Source organism: Amphibalanus amphitrite, unplaced genomic scaffold, assembly GCF_019059575.1.
Source record: "Amphibalanus amphitrite isolate SeventyFive unplaced genomic scaffold, NRLGWU_Aamphi_draft 000070F_arrow, whole genome shotgun sequence".
NCBI classification, from domain to species: Eukaryota; Metazoa; Arthropoda; class Thecostraca; order Balanomorpha; family Balanidae; genus Amphibalanus; species Amphibalanus amphitrite.
This window is the reverse complement of record NW_024881566.1, coordinates 127,836-140,474: the sequence shown is the minus strand read 5'-3', so window position 1 is coordinate 140,474 and position 12,639 is coordinate 127,836. Positions and strand designations below refer to the sequence as shown.

Genomic DNA, 12,639 nt, shown 5'->3' with positions numbered 1-12,639 from the left:
AAAACATGTCGGGGGTATCGACTCTGTTGAAAACAGAGTCGGGATATCAGCCATGGACAAGCCGTTCCCATTTGACAAGAAAAAAGTGAGTGGGTGTCGTTATTCCGATGGGTGACCGGTACCACTCACTCACACGAAGCACCCATGCCACTCGGCGTCAGAACCCGAAACCTCAAACGTCAATGACGTCCTAACAACGGTCAATAACTGCTGGTGACAACCAGCTTTCAGACTGCTCAGACAAAAGATTTAGTGGGCACATTTCCAATGTATCAGCTGTATTAATCGATGAAAGAACGAATATTGAATAAGACTTCTTAAACGAGTACGCTGATCCTGCGCCAAACGTGAATAAATTGGATAACCTTCTCACGGAACGTAAAATCCCCGCACTGAAACTTAATCCACATAAGATGCGAGAAGCTCCGAGCACACCGTAAGCTATACACAACTTGTACGGTGTAAGATTAGGATCAAGTCACATGGTTTTACTTCAGAATTGGCTTGGCCAGGCTTGACACATCAAACATCCATAACTTTCCAGAAGCTGCAGTGGCGACCTGGGCCGCGTAATTCGGAGACAAGATACTCTCTTGTACAGCTAGCGGAGGCTTTCGACGACTCGGGTCGCTCGTCAGTAATGTACAACATCGGCCAGAGGTCACAGATGACGCTGCTCTGCGCGGCGTAGCATCTGGACCGATAGGTTAATTCGCATCAGACGCCATCATACACCACCTGACGTTACAACTTACATGGCGCTAACAGCAGCTGTCGCACCGCGCGCGCAGCACTCTGTTCAAATTCAAAACATTGAACATAACGCCCATCAATCCATTGCTCTACCGTTATCATTTGTACCAGCGTTTGCAGAACTACAGACGTGATCACGTTGCCAGAGAATCATGCTTCCAGGCCTCTTAGTCATAAGCACGCCTAGTGCTCAATACAGAGAACACCTTGAATTCAGCATGTGCCAGCCCATCATATTCTAACGACTACGCCTATCGTCCCGTACACAGGATTCTATATCGTTATCACGTCATGTGGCTTACAAGCATACATGGAGAAAGCGAGCAACACCACGCACAATTCATCATCAGGGACGCGCTGCAATCGCGTCCCGTCTGCGTCCAGATTACCGAGTTATCTCTACACAAGCCGCTGACAACACGGCCCGAGTGTTCGAGCGACATTTCACGGCCTGCCGCGCTGCGAACGGCGAGTCGTAGTGCAGACTCCTGCCATTACGCCCAGTGTTCACACTTAGAACGGCTAGAGGCGCCGGCACTGCTTCCCGACCAGTGCAGCAAGGACGCCCCAGCAGGCAGATTAAGTTTTGCTGCTCTCGGTGAAGCCCTAACTGGGCGTTTTCCCGCAGTTTTGCACACCTCACTGAACGTTTCCCCGCCAATAAGCATAGGTCACTGGGCATGTTCCCAACGTCTAGCAGTGCTCACTGCCTCACTGGGCGTTTTCCCGCTGTTCGGCTGTTCACTTGGTGTTATCCACCGTTCAGCACTTTTCACTGATGATCAGTACTGTTCACTGGGCGTTTTCCCGTCGTTCAGTACCGCTCACTGTGCGTTTTCCCGTCGTTCGCTGTTGCCGTTCTCCCGCGCCTGACGTTGTCGGATGTTCACTGCGTTCTCGTCGTCAAAGTTCAGCACCTGCGACAGCAAAGGAGTTTAATTAATTACCAAAAAGCAGCATATACTTGCACGCTGCTAAATACGCAGCACCTGCATCAAGTTACAAATCATGGACACTGAAATCCCCAATCTCCAGTAATATCAGTACGAAAGACGAACCCTCGTCCCTCAACCCGTACAAGTAGTTACTGTCTATAAGTGCTACCATCACAAGACCCAGCCAGACTCGAATCACTCTCCCTAGTACGAGACCTCGATCCTCTGGTGCTGGACCTCGAGCACCCGCCAGCCGTCCTGATAATGTCCTGGTAAGTCTCATCCGCCCGTCCTGATACCCATCCTCAGCTATACCCGTCCGTCCCGTCCACCCACCTGTCTCAGGCTCAGCCTGATGAGCTGCTTGTGCTTGTGGTAGATCTTCAGCGCCCCCTTGACGGCCACGAAGGCGGCGGCGCCGAGCAGCGTGCGCTGTAGCCGGCTGGGCACGCTCTCGAACAGCGCCTTGCCGGCCAGCGTGGCCACTGTGGGGAAGAGCAGCGCGCCGCAGAGCACGCGCGTCGCCGACGCCGGGTCGTTGAGCGGCAGCGTGTCCACGTACGGCTGCGCCGGTGAGACGAGCTGCGGGGGCGGCGGCATCAGGTGCTTCAGCAGCGGCAGCCGCACGGCGCTGGAGCGCAGGAAGCGCAGCACCGCCTCCTCCCAGCGCACCATCTTGGCCATGATGAGCAGCAGCGGGATGGTGGGCAGACCCACCAGCAGGAAGATGGGGTCGGCCTGCTCCATGGCGGCCAGGCCCTGGCGCGGACCCACCACCTGTATGGAGAGCGGGAACCAGCGTCACACTGAGAGAACGGACATTGTGTCGATATCGCCACATTTTCATGTGCTACACCTTCGGATCTCACCGTCAAGCACGGTGAGTTCTCCGGTTGAATAAGGAAGCTGCAAGTATGTCTGCTTGATTCGTACAATCCTGTTGTCCGAATAGCATCAAGACCTTATCCACGAGACATAACTAGGAATATATAATCATAAGCTGTTCTGGAAAACATACATAATTGCCGTATTATGAATATTAACTCGTAAGTGTTTACAGGACCTTACGGATTATCGCTATTACCGGGAATACATGAGTAAATATGCATTGTAAACTGATTTCCTCATGCGCTCAGCATTGTAATCTGCATGTAACACGTATTTTCATTGTTCATGAAGATCTGTCCCGTCTGCCCTCGGTCTCACCTGCATGACGGTGACAGCGCCGAACGTGACGGCCGTCCAGTAGACGGAGCCGATCACCACGCCGGCGGCCACGAACGGGCACGAGCGGCTGATGAACTCATCAATCAGGTCCATCACCATCACCACCGGACCTGCGCAGAAACGCGGACCGGGAGGGAGGCAGTGACAAGTCAACCATAGTTGCGGCAGCCGTCACCAGGGGCGCTGGGGTCGTGAGCGGCCGTGACCGCCCGCGGGTCATCAGTCTGGCCGCGTGCGAAAGCTTATGTGTGGAAGATCAAATTAAACATAATGACTAACGAGCAAACGATATCTCAAAGGCCATCAGGTAGTTACTAGTTACTATTTTGAACTGCTGCCGGTAGAAGTTCCATTAACAACCAGCAAACATTATTAGAAGGCTATAACTGAGGAAGCCCCAGTTTATCCAGCAGCCTCACCCATTTGTGGGAAGATGATAATGTACTCTGTGTTGCACTGCGGGCAGCGGACGGGCGCCATGGCGTTGCCTTGCTGCTTTTCGTCCACCCAGCGCTGCAGACACGTCTGGTGCACCTGACAGTAAGACAAAACAAACACGTCAACTCCTGCTTGTTTGTTTGTTCATTGACCAAGGGTCTACCGAATACAATGGGCATTTGCGTAAATAAATACGTCGGTTCACAAATAAGCACAAAGGTGGATCATTTTCACAAGCCAACAACTGACATTCCAACGTATGAAGTATTTCTGTTAACTTATGCATAAATGTTTATGAACTGTAACAACTATTTTAAAGTTTTATTAACAATTAGCTATGCACTAAACAGACGGAGTAGAATCGCCTGTTTCGAATTTCGATCTGATTTAAACCTCGCCCGTATAGGGGGCGATGTTCTAACAGGTCCCGATTTTCCGACTTTTGGATCATTGACCTGATCTGGAAGGTCAACCAATGACCGAGGACCTTAAAATTGGGTATCATCGGCTTCCTCTCGTCACGGGCAGCACACTCGTATTTTCCGCGAAGCTCTAGCTCGATCAGGGGCGAAACGGCAAGGGGGCGAACAGCGATTATACCCCGTACCTTGAGCTGACCTCAAGACCTTGACACCCACCATAACGCATGGAACAAACACTATTTCACATATTTGAAGTTGGAACATTTGCATCCACAAAAAGACTGGAGACGCGCAGATGATATGCAATATCACGCCGAATCGCGATTCTGGCCTGAGATAGCTTAGAGAAACAGGTCACAGGTCCAGTTCGTTTGGGTAAGGGTCATGACATTTTCAGAGTAGGTGTAAAATTGATAGGCTCGAGGGTACTAAAAGTTTCGTCACGATGGGCCGCTTTTTGAGCGAGTTATTCGCGAAATCGTGGGGAGGGGGGGGGGCGTTCAGACCCCCTAGGAGTGTGAGGGTTAAATTCCAAAAGCCAGTCCTGAGATCACTTCTAAAAAGATGATATATCCAGTTGGAGAATCTCAGCATATTCCTGTGACTGAATAGACCTGTATATCTTCGCGTCATCTGCAAACATTTTCATGTTGCTGCCCACAATGTCTGAAAGCTCATCTACAAACATAATGAACAGGACTGGTTCCTACACTGATCCTTGGACCTTGGGGGACCCCACTGATGACTGAACACCATTCAGAGTGATAATCTAATTCAGGTGTTTTCAGATTCAGATGATTCAGATGTTGCAAATCATTTAATTTGGCAGTTTATTATAAGCTCATTGGTACCTATATTTCCAAACCAGGCACATGCCTATCTCAAATTGGTCTGGAGTTATTACCAAAAATGGCTATGACCTAAACTGACTTAAGTGAGGTCAAGTAGCTTAATCACAAGACAGACATGTAAGACATGTCACACTAGATGTTAAAAGCAAAAAAAGAGCACATAGGCAGGCAAAGAGCACAAGCTATGAAACTATGATTATGAATGCTTAGCTGGGACTAGGTGTTTTTTTTTTGGGGGGGGGGGGCTAAGTAGGTAAGCAATTTTGATACCTACTTCCTTGTCAAGGTTTCAGGGGGACAGTAATTTCACTAACCAAAGATCAGGTAACATGAGTAAAATCTGTAATACCTATACAAATGGTAAAAAAGCTCAAAAGCTAGCTACTTTGCCTATTAACTCATACAATTCATTACCAACCAAAAGCTTTAAAAAAAGGTTTTTCACATTTTCAAATGTGAAAAACCTTTTTACCATGATGAGGTTTGTGTCGGAATATTGCAGCAGAATAGTTGCGGCATTTGTTGACATGGTTTTACATAGCCTTGGTTGACACCAGTGTTGCCGCTATGGTACGATTGTACCAGATCTGGTACATTTCAACACTTTCTGGTACGCTGGTACAATGAGGCCCAAATCTGGTACATTTCACGGTTTCGCGCAAGCATTTCTTTTTACGTTAAATTTATAGATTTCTGCCTCCAAAAATCAATCAGTATCAATATTAAAACGAATATGCTGTAACAGGAAGACCACCTAAATAAGCATCTTCCTAAGCATATTTCTGTAGTTCGTTTTTTTTTCAAAACCGGTTTGAATTCAAGTACATTTTTCGACTAAGCACGTAAAACGCGTACAAACGACCAAAAACTGAGCTTGAGAAAATCGAACGTCGCCTTATTTTAACATGTGATTTATTCCCGATAAATTCCATGCTGATGCGTACTTTTTAGAACTAAACATTGGAACAGTGATGTCATGTTGTCGAAGTTGCAATGTAATGTATAACCAGTATACCTATAACTACCATGGACAGAATTATTTACTCCGTTCTGACCTCGGTAACAATGAAACTGAAATTTTCCTCAAATTCGTCGACACATTAAGCCACCGTAGGGATATAAGCTGCCAGCTGCCACCAGTGACGTCATCATAGTATGATAATCTTTGAAGATACAATTTGCATGTATTTACCGAGCAAATTTGAAATTGAATATTTTACTGGTAAGAAATTATGAATTGGCCAGACGCTGAAGTTGCCAAAACTAACGTGAGAGCTTCGATAATCAACTTGGAGCCAAACCGCTGTTGAAAAAAAGAACTATAACTATATTCCTTAGCAATATTGTAGGCATGAGAAGTTACAATTATTGTTAGCCTGACTTACGTAACATCAATGCGGTTAAAGCAACTCATATTACGAGTATGAAGTGAATACGGACAGCAGATGTTGCATATCACATCCTGATATATCCAAATATGAGCACCAAACACAGAAATTGACCGGAATTTATATAGAATCTTGCTGATCTATGACGTTTTGATGTATTTTATACAATGGTACATAACTTGGTACATTGGCATACCCCATATGGTACGAAATAGGTTCGTTTTGGTACATTTTCACTCAGAATCTGGTACGCGTCGAAAATTCCCAACGGCAACACTGGTTGACACGGATTCAATAAACGTCACGTGCTGAGACATGGTGCCGAAACCACGTGGGACCTGGATTTGAACGTGGATTTGGATTTCTTGCGGATTTTGAATTTGAATTTTGATCAGCCGTGACTTGGAATATTGACCGCTTGTGATAAAAGCGTCGGAACATGGCCCAGTACGCGCCGCCGGAGAGATTTGACTTTGACCCTAAAGGCTGGTTCAGATGGAGAAAAATGTATGTGACATTCAGACTCCTCACAAAACTGGAAAATGAAACAGGAGCAATTCAGGTTGAGGTGGCCTCCCTAAAGTACTGTATGGGCCCGGAAGCTGAAGATATTATGGCGACTTTCAACCTGAGTGCGGAAAGTGAACAGGATTTTGACACTGTGATTGGAAAATTTAATGACTATTTCCAGCCCCGTAAAAACGTTCTGAGGCTGCGAAAACAATTCTCAAAACGAGTTCAAGCAACAGGTGAGTCCGTGGAGGAGTTCTCACGAGCTTTGCATGTCCTGGCAGCAGATTGTGAGTTTGGTGGGTCCAAAGAGGAGCGCGTTCGTGATCAGTTCATTCTCGGTGTAGCGAGCTCTGACCTGTCGGAAAAGCTTGAACTCCTTCACCTCACCAAAAGTGATGTCACCCTTGCGTCTGTCCTGGACTATGCTAGAAACTACTCCGATGTGAGGCAAGGACGGGCCGCTGAAGCCGCAGTCAATGCTGTGAGGGGGTCACAAGCCCAAGGGCAGAAATATGATGGCCAAAAGTACCCCCAGTGCAAGTTTTGCAAATTCAGCCATGACAAGGCCGGGACGCTGTCCAGCGTATGGGAAGCGGTGTAACAAGTGTGGCATGCTCAATCACTTTGCACGAGCCTGTTTGACCCCACAGCCACAGCAGCAGGAGATGAGAGGGTCACGGAACCCACAGCGTGGAAGAGGCCAGAGCAGCCGAGGACGCAGGATCAGAGAAGTGATTGAAGAAGATGAAGATGATGGAGAAGAGAACACTGGCATATTCCTGGGAGATGTCATGGAAAAGCCAGGTGAGGCTTGGATGACTTACCTCGAGATGTGTGGAGCTGTCATTCCATTCAAGGTTGACTCAGGTGCCGATGTGAGTCTGATCAGCAGAGAAACGTTCGACAAGATGGTCTCCAAGCCCAGTCTGAAGGCCCCGGAGAAGAAGCTGATGACGCTAGCTGGAAGACTGGAAGTGATCGGTGTCTTCCAAGCTGAAGCACGCAGCAAATCACAGAACACAACTGTCCTGATGGATGTATATGTGCTTCCAGACACCCCTCGAGGCTGTGGAAATCTGCTGAGCCGTTCCGCAGCCCAGACGCTCCGTCTGATTCAGTTTGTTGGAGCAGTGGAAGATGAAAGCCTGTTTGGCTTCGGGACATGGAACACCGACTCGGTGTCATTCAAGATGAAAGAAGACGCAGTGCCATATGCAGTGAGCGCTGCCAGACGGGTGCCCATCCCACTGATGGAAGCTGTGAAAAAGTCTCTGACGGAAATGGAGGAAAAGGGAGTGATCTCTAAAGTAACTGAACCCACGGACTGGTGTGCACCCATGGTGCCAGTGATAAAACCGCAAAGAGAAGAGGGTACAGGCGAAAAGAAGGTCAGGATCTGCGTCGATTACAAGCGACTGAACCAGAGCGTCAAGAGAGAAAAGTTCTCGCTACCCACGTTTGAGGAGCTCACAGGGAAGCTGGCTGGAGCCAGAATCTTCTCGAAGCTCGACGCAGCATCGGGATTCTACCAGATTCCGCTAAATGAGAGTGCACAAGCATGCACGGCCTTCATCACGCCTTTCGGCAGATACAAGTACCACAGGCTGCCGATGGGAATCACGCTCGCCCCCGAAATCTACCAGCGCAAGATGACCGAACTTCTGACAGGGCTGGAGGGCGTCATATGCTCGATGGACGACGTCCTCGTCTTCGGAAGGGACGAGAAGGAACACGACCAAAGACTCAAAGCGGTGCTAGAACGGATCAAAGCGAGCGGACTGAAGCTCAACAAGCAGAAATGCAGCTTCCAGAAACAAGAAGTAACCTTCCTGGGACACGTGATCACTGGCCAGGGTATCAAGGTCAGTCCGGTGAAGGTTGAAGCTGTGCTGAAGTTGAACCCGCCGACGGACGTCGCAGAACTGAGGAAGGTCCTGGGTATGATAACGTACCTGACGAGATTCATGCCGAACGCCCAAGCTGTCCTGCAGCCGCTGAATGCACTGCTGAAGTCTGATGCCGCGTGGACATGGGATGCGGCACAAGAAGACGCTTTCAAGAAAGCCAAGAAGATGCTGGCAGAAGCACCGACGTTGGCATTCTTCGATGTCACGAAGCCGACTGTGGTGTCTGCAGACGCCAGCTCGTATGGGATCGGAGGTGTCCTGCTACAGAAGCACGGAGAGCAATGGCGCCCAGTCGCCTACTGCTCTCGCATGCTGACGAAAGTGGAGCAACGCTGGGCGCAAATAGAAAAGGAGTGCCTGGCAGCTGTCTGGGCGTGCGAGAGGTTCCACACGTTCGTGTGTGGCATCGAGTTTGAGCTGCAGACGGACCATCGTCCACTGGTGCCACTGATCAACAAGAAGGACCTGTCGGACACACCGCTGCGGTGCCAGAGACTACTGATGAGGTTCGCCAGGTATGCCCCTACCGCTGTCTATGTTCCAGGTCGGAAGCTGATAGTGGCAGACCTCCTGTCGCGCCATCCGCTGCAAGGCCCGCCTGGAGGAGTGGCGGACGAGTTGCAGCGTGACGTCGATGCTCACGTCAACTACGTGGCGTCCCACCTGCCAGCGTCTGGAGATATGCTTCAGCTGATCCAGACGAAGCAGCAGGAAGACCCCGAGATCAAGCAAGTGATCTACTACACTCTACATGGGTGGCCAGAAAACCTCGCGGAACTGCAGGTCGCAGGATCTCTCGCCGTATTACGAGGTGAGAGGCCATCTCAGTGTCCTGGGCGTGTCTCTTCTGATGTTCGATGGCAGAATAGTGATCCCAGAGTCGTTGAGAGCCCAAATGCTGCAACGGATCCACGACGATGGGCATATGAGTCTCTCAAAGTCCCGCGAGCGAGCGCACGCCTCGGTGTGGTGGCCTCGCTTGAGTCCTGACCTCAAGAGTTGGATAGGATCATGTAGATTCTGTCAAACGAACCGTCGAGCTCAGCACGCAGAACCCATGGTCTCCAGGGGACTGCCAGAGCGTCCGTGGATGAAGATCGGTGCGGATCTCTGTCAATATGGCTCACAGATGTATCTGATCGTCGTGGATTATTTCAGCCGGTGGATAGAGATTGAACACCTCAGAAGTACCACCAGCGCGCAGGTGATCAACCACATGAAGTCGCTGTTCGCCAGATGGGGCATCCCCGAGGAAGTACGGTCAGACGGTGGACCTCAATTCACTAGTGCCGAGTTTGCTGACTTCGCGCGGCACTACGGGTTCCTCCACACTCTGTCTGACCCGTACTGCCCCCAGGGAAACGGCGCGGCTGAGCGAGGCGTCCAGACTGCGAAGAGAATCATGGCTCAGCCAGACCCGTATCTCGCGCTTCTGACGTACCGGTCAACGCCGCTCGACGTCACAGGATGCACGCCGTCCCAGCTGATCATGGGCCGCCAGCTTCGATCGCGACTACCGACGACTAAGGCCCATCTCGCGCCACGCTGGCCAGACATGGCTCACATCGCTCGCCGGGCGGACGAAGCCGAGCGCAAGAGCACTGCTGACTTCAACAGGAGGCATGGAGTCAGGCCGCTGCCTGCTCTTCGGCCCGGTGATGTCGTCCTCACCCGCCTGCCAGGAGAGCGCTGCTGGACCGATCCCCAGCAGATCATCGGTCGAGCCGGTGAGCGGACGTATCATGTGCGTAACCGCCGAAACCTGCAGCCAGTCGACGTTCCGTACGTCCCGGACACCCGCCGACCGCTCGCCCATAACGGAGACGGTCACATGACTCCGACTCCAGCGGCCACAGGGGGAACGGAAGACGAGCGGCCGCAGACCCCGCGGATCCAGAGGTCGCCCGAGCAGCCGTCGCCGCGGACCACAAAGCCAGCTCCGCCCCCGTCGCGTCAGCCCGCGCGCCCAATCCTGACACGATCGGGACGCGCCTCGGTGGCCCCCACGCGTTTGGATCTGTAGAGGGCCGCTGTGTTGTGCCGATGTTTAGTTCAGAGCCGGTGTCGTTTGCGTAGAAAGATGTGTCTCAGTAAAAAGGGGGAGATGTGTCGGAATATTGCGGCAGAATAGTTGCGGCATTTGTTGACATGGTTTTACATAGCCTTGGTTGACACGGATTCAATAAACGTCACGTGCTGAGACAAGGTTCACAAGGGTGTAATGAATTGACAGCCAAGTAAACAGCTGAGGTGAGGTTAAAAATGGGCTAGATTCTAAAATGTCAGGCTTAAGTCAAGGGTCAGGTAAGCTGAAATACAGCTCAGTGAAATATCCTGAGCAATCCTGGAGAAATCATCTGTTGCAGAACCACACACTCCCTGGCCAGAGAGCCCCTCCCCATCCATTGCACATAGCAGACTCCAGAGAGATGTCCAAACAAGGATGCATACCCATTTTGTAGTTCCTCTGCATCTGCAGGGCTTCACCCACAGGGCCATGCGGTCATCTTCATCTGATGCAAAGCACACCCAGCAGTTCCTCCTGCAATAAAGGCAGAGTTTAGACTCTGAAAACCCAAAACATAGATATTTAATGTTAGCGTTTATCAGATTTCCAAAAACTTCTTGGAAATCCCTCCTTAGAGCATCTTGCTCAGCTGTGCAGTTTTGGGTCAAACTGAAGATTTCTTTCTATGTGAGGAAAACTGCAAAAAGTTGTCAACATCAAGTACCAAGGGTAGGGTCAGCGGGGTAAAGTTTAAATGCCTCAAATTGAAATGCTCCCCTTGGCCTTGGTTCCGCAACTGAATTTACTCCATGCACTGGAATGTTTTGAGGCTACCAATGACTAGAGAATGTTTGCAATTAAGACTAACATAGCTATGGCAATTAGAGGCAACCAACCATTTATGCTTCAAATTAAGGTTATGATCGTATAGGATTGAATCGATAGTCAAAAGCATTATCAAACAACGAACCTGTCCTCTTCGTTTCCGGTGCTACTGCTTTTGGATGCATGTCGAGTTGCTCCAGACATTTCGGAAAACACGGAGAAAATAAATGGGAAAAGTCTGAAATATAGCCCGACCACCTTTATTTATTCAAAAGCGAGTTCCGATGTATTATCAATCTACGTTTTAATCACCCCTATGTGTGGTGATTTCTTCCCGAAAGTCTGTTGTTTACAGTTCAATAAGTCTATGCACACGTTTCAATTTAAATGACGTCATGCAAAATTATGGCCGGACTGGTTATTTTAAAAGTTGTTTGGGAATAAAAATGTCAAATTTACTCTATTACTCGTTTTTTTTGTAAGAAATACACAAATTTTGCAAGAAGCAAAATTATTTTGAAATTGATTCGATGTTTGAATGAACATTCAATTATTTTCTTTTCGTTTGATGACGTCATATTATTGCGTGATTCAATAAAGACAGTTTGTGTGATGCAAAACCCTGGACTTGTAATAGTGGTCATGACCACGAATTGATAAGCTGAGGGAACACATAATGATAATGACATGAGTATTGAGTAATTATCTAGAGTTACTACACTTCACATCACATTTTTCTGCTTTGCTAATGTCTTTGAAGCTTTATCATCGATGCTTTCCGTGAATTTTAAAAATGGACTCTTCTTAACCATTTTCCGCCGGGTCACGATGCACATTTGGGGCAAGCGATGAGTGGAGTAGCTAGAGACAGGGGTGGAGATCTGTCAAAATTTCAGGGAGGGGGGGGGGTCCAGGCCGGGCAGATGGAGACGGGCTGGATGCAGTACCATTGACTTAAATAGCAGTAATTCATTTTCAGGGGGGTCCTGACCCCCCCCCCCCCCCCGAGATCTCCACCTCTGGCTAGAGAGGCTAGATAGATATACGCGGCGTAGGCTGATGCTGGCTGAAGAAGAGGCCTCTTAGAGTTAGGACGAATAGAAAAGAATATCAGGCTGGCTAAAGTTACATCCACCATTCCTTGATCAACTCCCAGTTACCACCGGCACCACTCCTCTAGTTAGGCTCGAATTCATAGGAATGACCGCTGGTATTTTCTAAACACTTAACTCCACAATCTTGCGAGAAATCTGAACTCCGAATAGAACCAAGCCCAGTGGTCAGATGCAAGTATCATCCACCAGCAAAAATATTACCACGGGTTTTTGCCCGAGAAGAGACATGGAGGGTGCAGCCAAGGTTACCTTACGTG

At 49.3% G+C, this 12,639-nt stretch overlaps 1 protein-coding gene across 1 annotated transcript; it reads right to left on the bottom strand.

Moving 5' to 3' along the window:
• Positions 1-257: 257 nt before the first annotated feature.
• On the bottom strand, positions 258-11,655 carry LOC122379050 (E3 ubiquitin-protein ligase MARCHF5-like). The gene is made up of 6 exons (XM_043360919.1): positions 11,413-11,655; positions 10,886-10,976; positions 3,335-3,449; positions 2,895-3,025; positions 2,025-2,465; positions 258-1,670 (listed from the first exon to the last, which is right to left on the bottom strand). The coding sequence occupies exons 1-6, from the start codon at positions 11,469-11,471 to the stop codon at positions 1,578-1,580; spliced, it is 930 nt and encodes a 309-aa protein (XP_043216854.1). The 5' UTR covers positions 11,472-11,655; the 3' UTR covers positions 258-1,577.
• Positions 11,656-12,639: the final 984 nt, after the last annotated feature.

Bases quoted from the DNA above. Each gene is read 5' to 3' on its own strand.
- LOC122379050 (XM_043360919.1), bottom strand. From the start codon at position 11,471: ATGTCTGGAGCAACTCGACATGCATCCAAAAGCAGTAGCACCGGAAAC. The intron at 3,450-10,885 runs GTATGCATCCTT...TCTTACTGTCAG, and splicing joins GCAGAGGAACTACAAAATGG to GTGCACCAGACGTGTCTGCA. The intron at 3,026-3,334 runs GTGAGGCTGCTG...GTTTCTGCGCAG, and splicing joins TATCATCTTCCCACAAATGG to GTCCGGTGGTGATGGTGATG.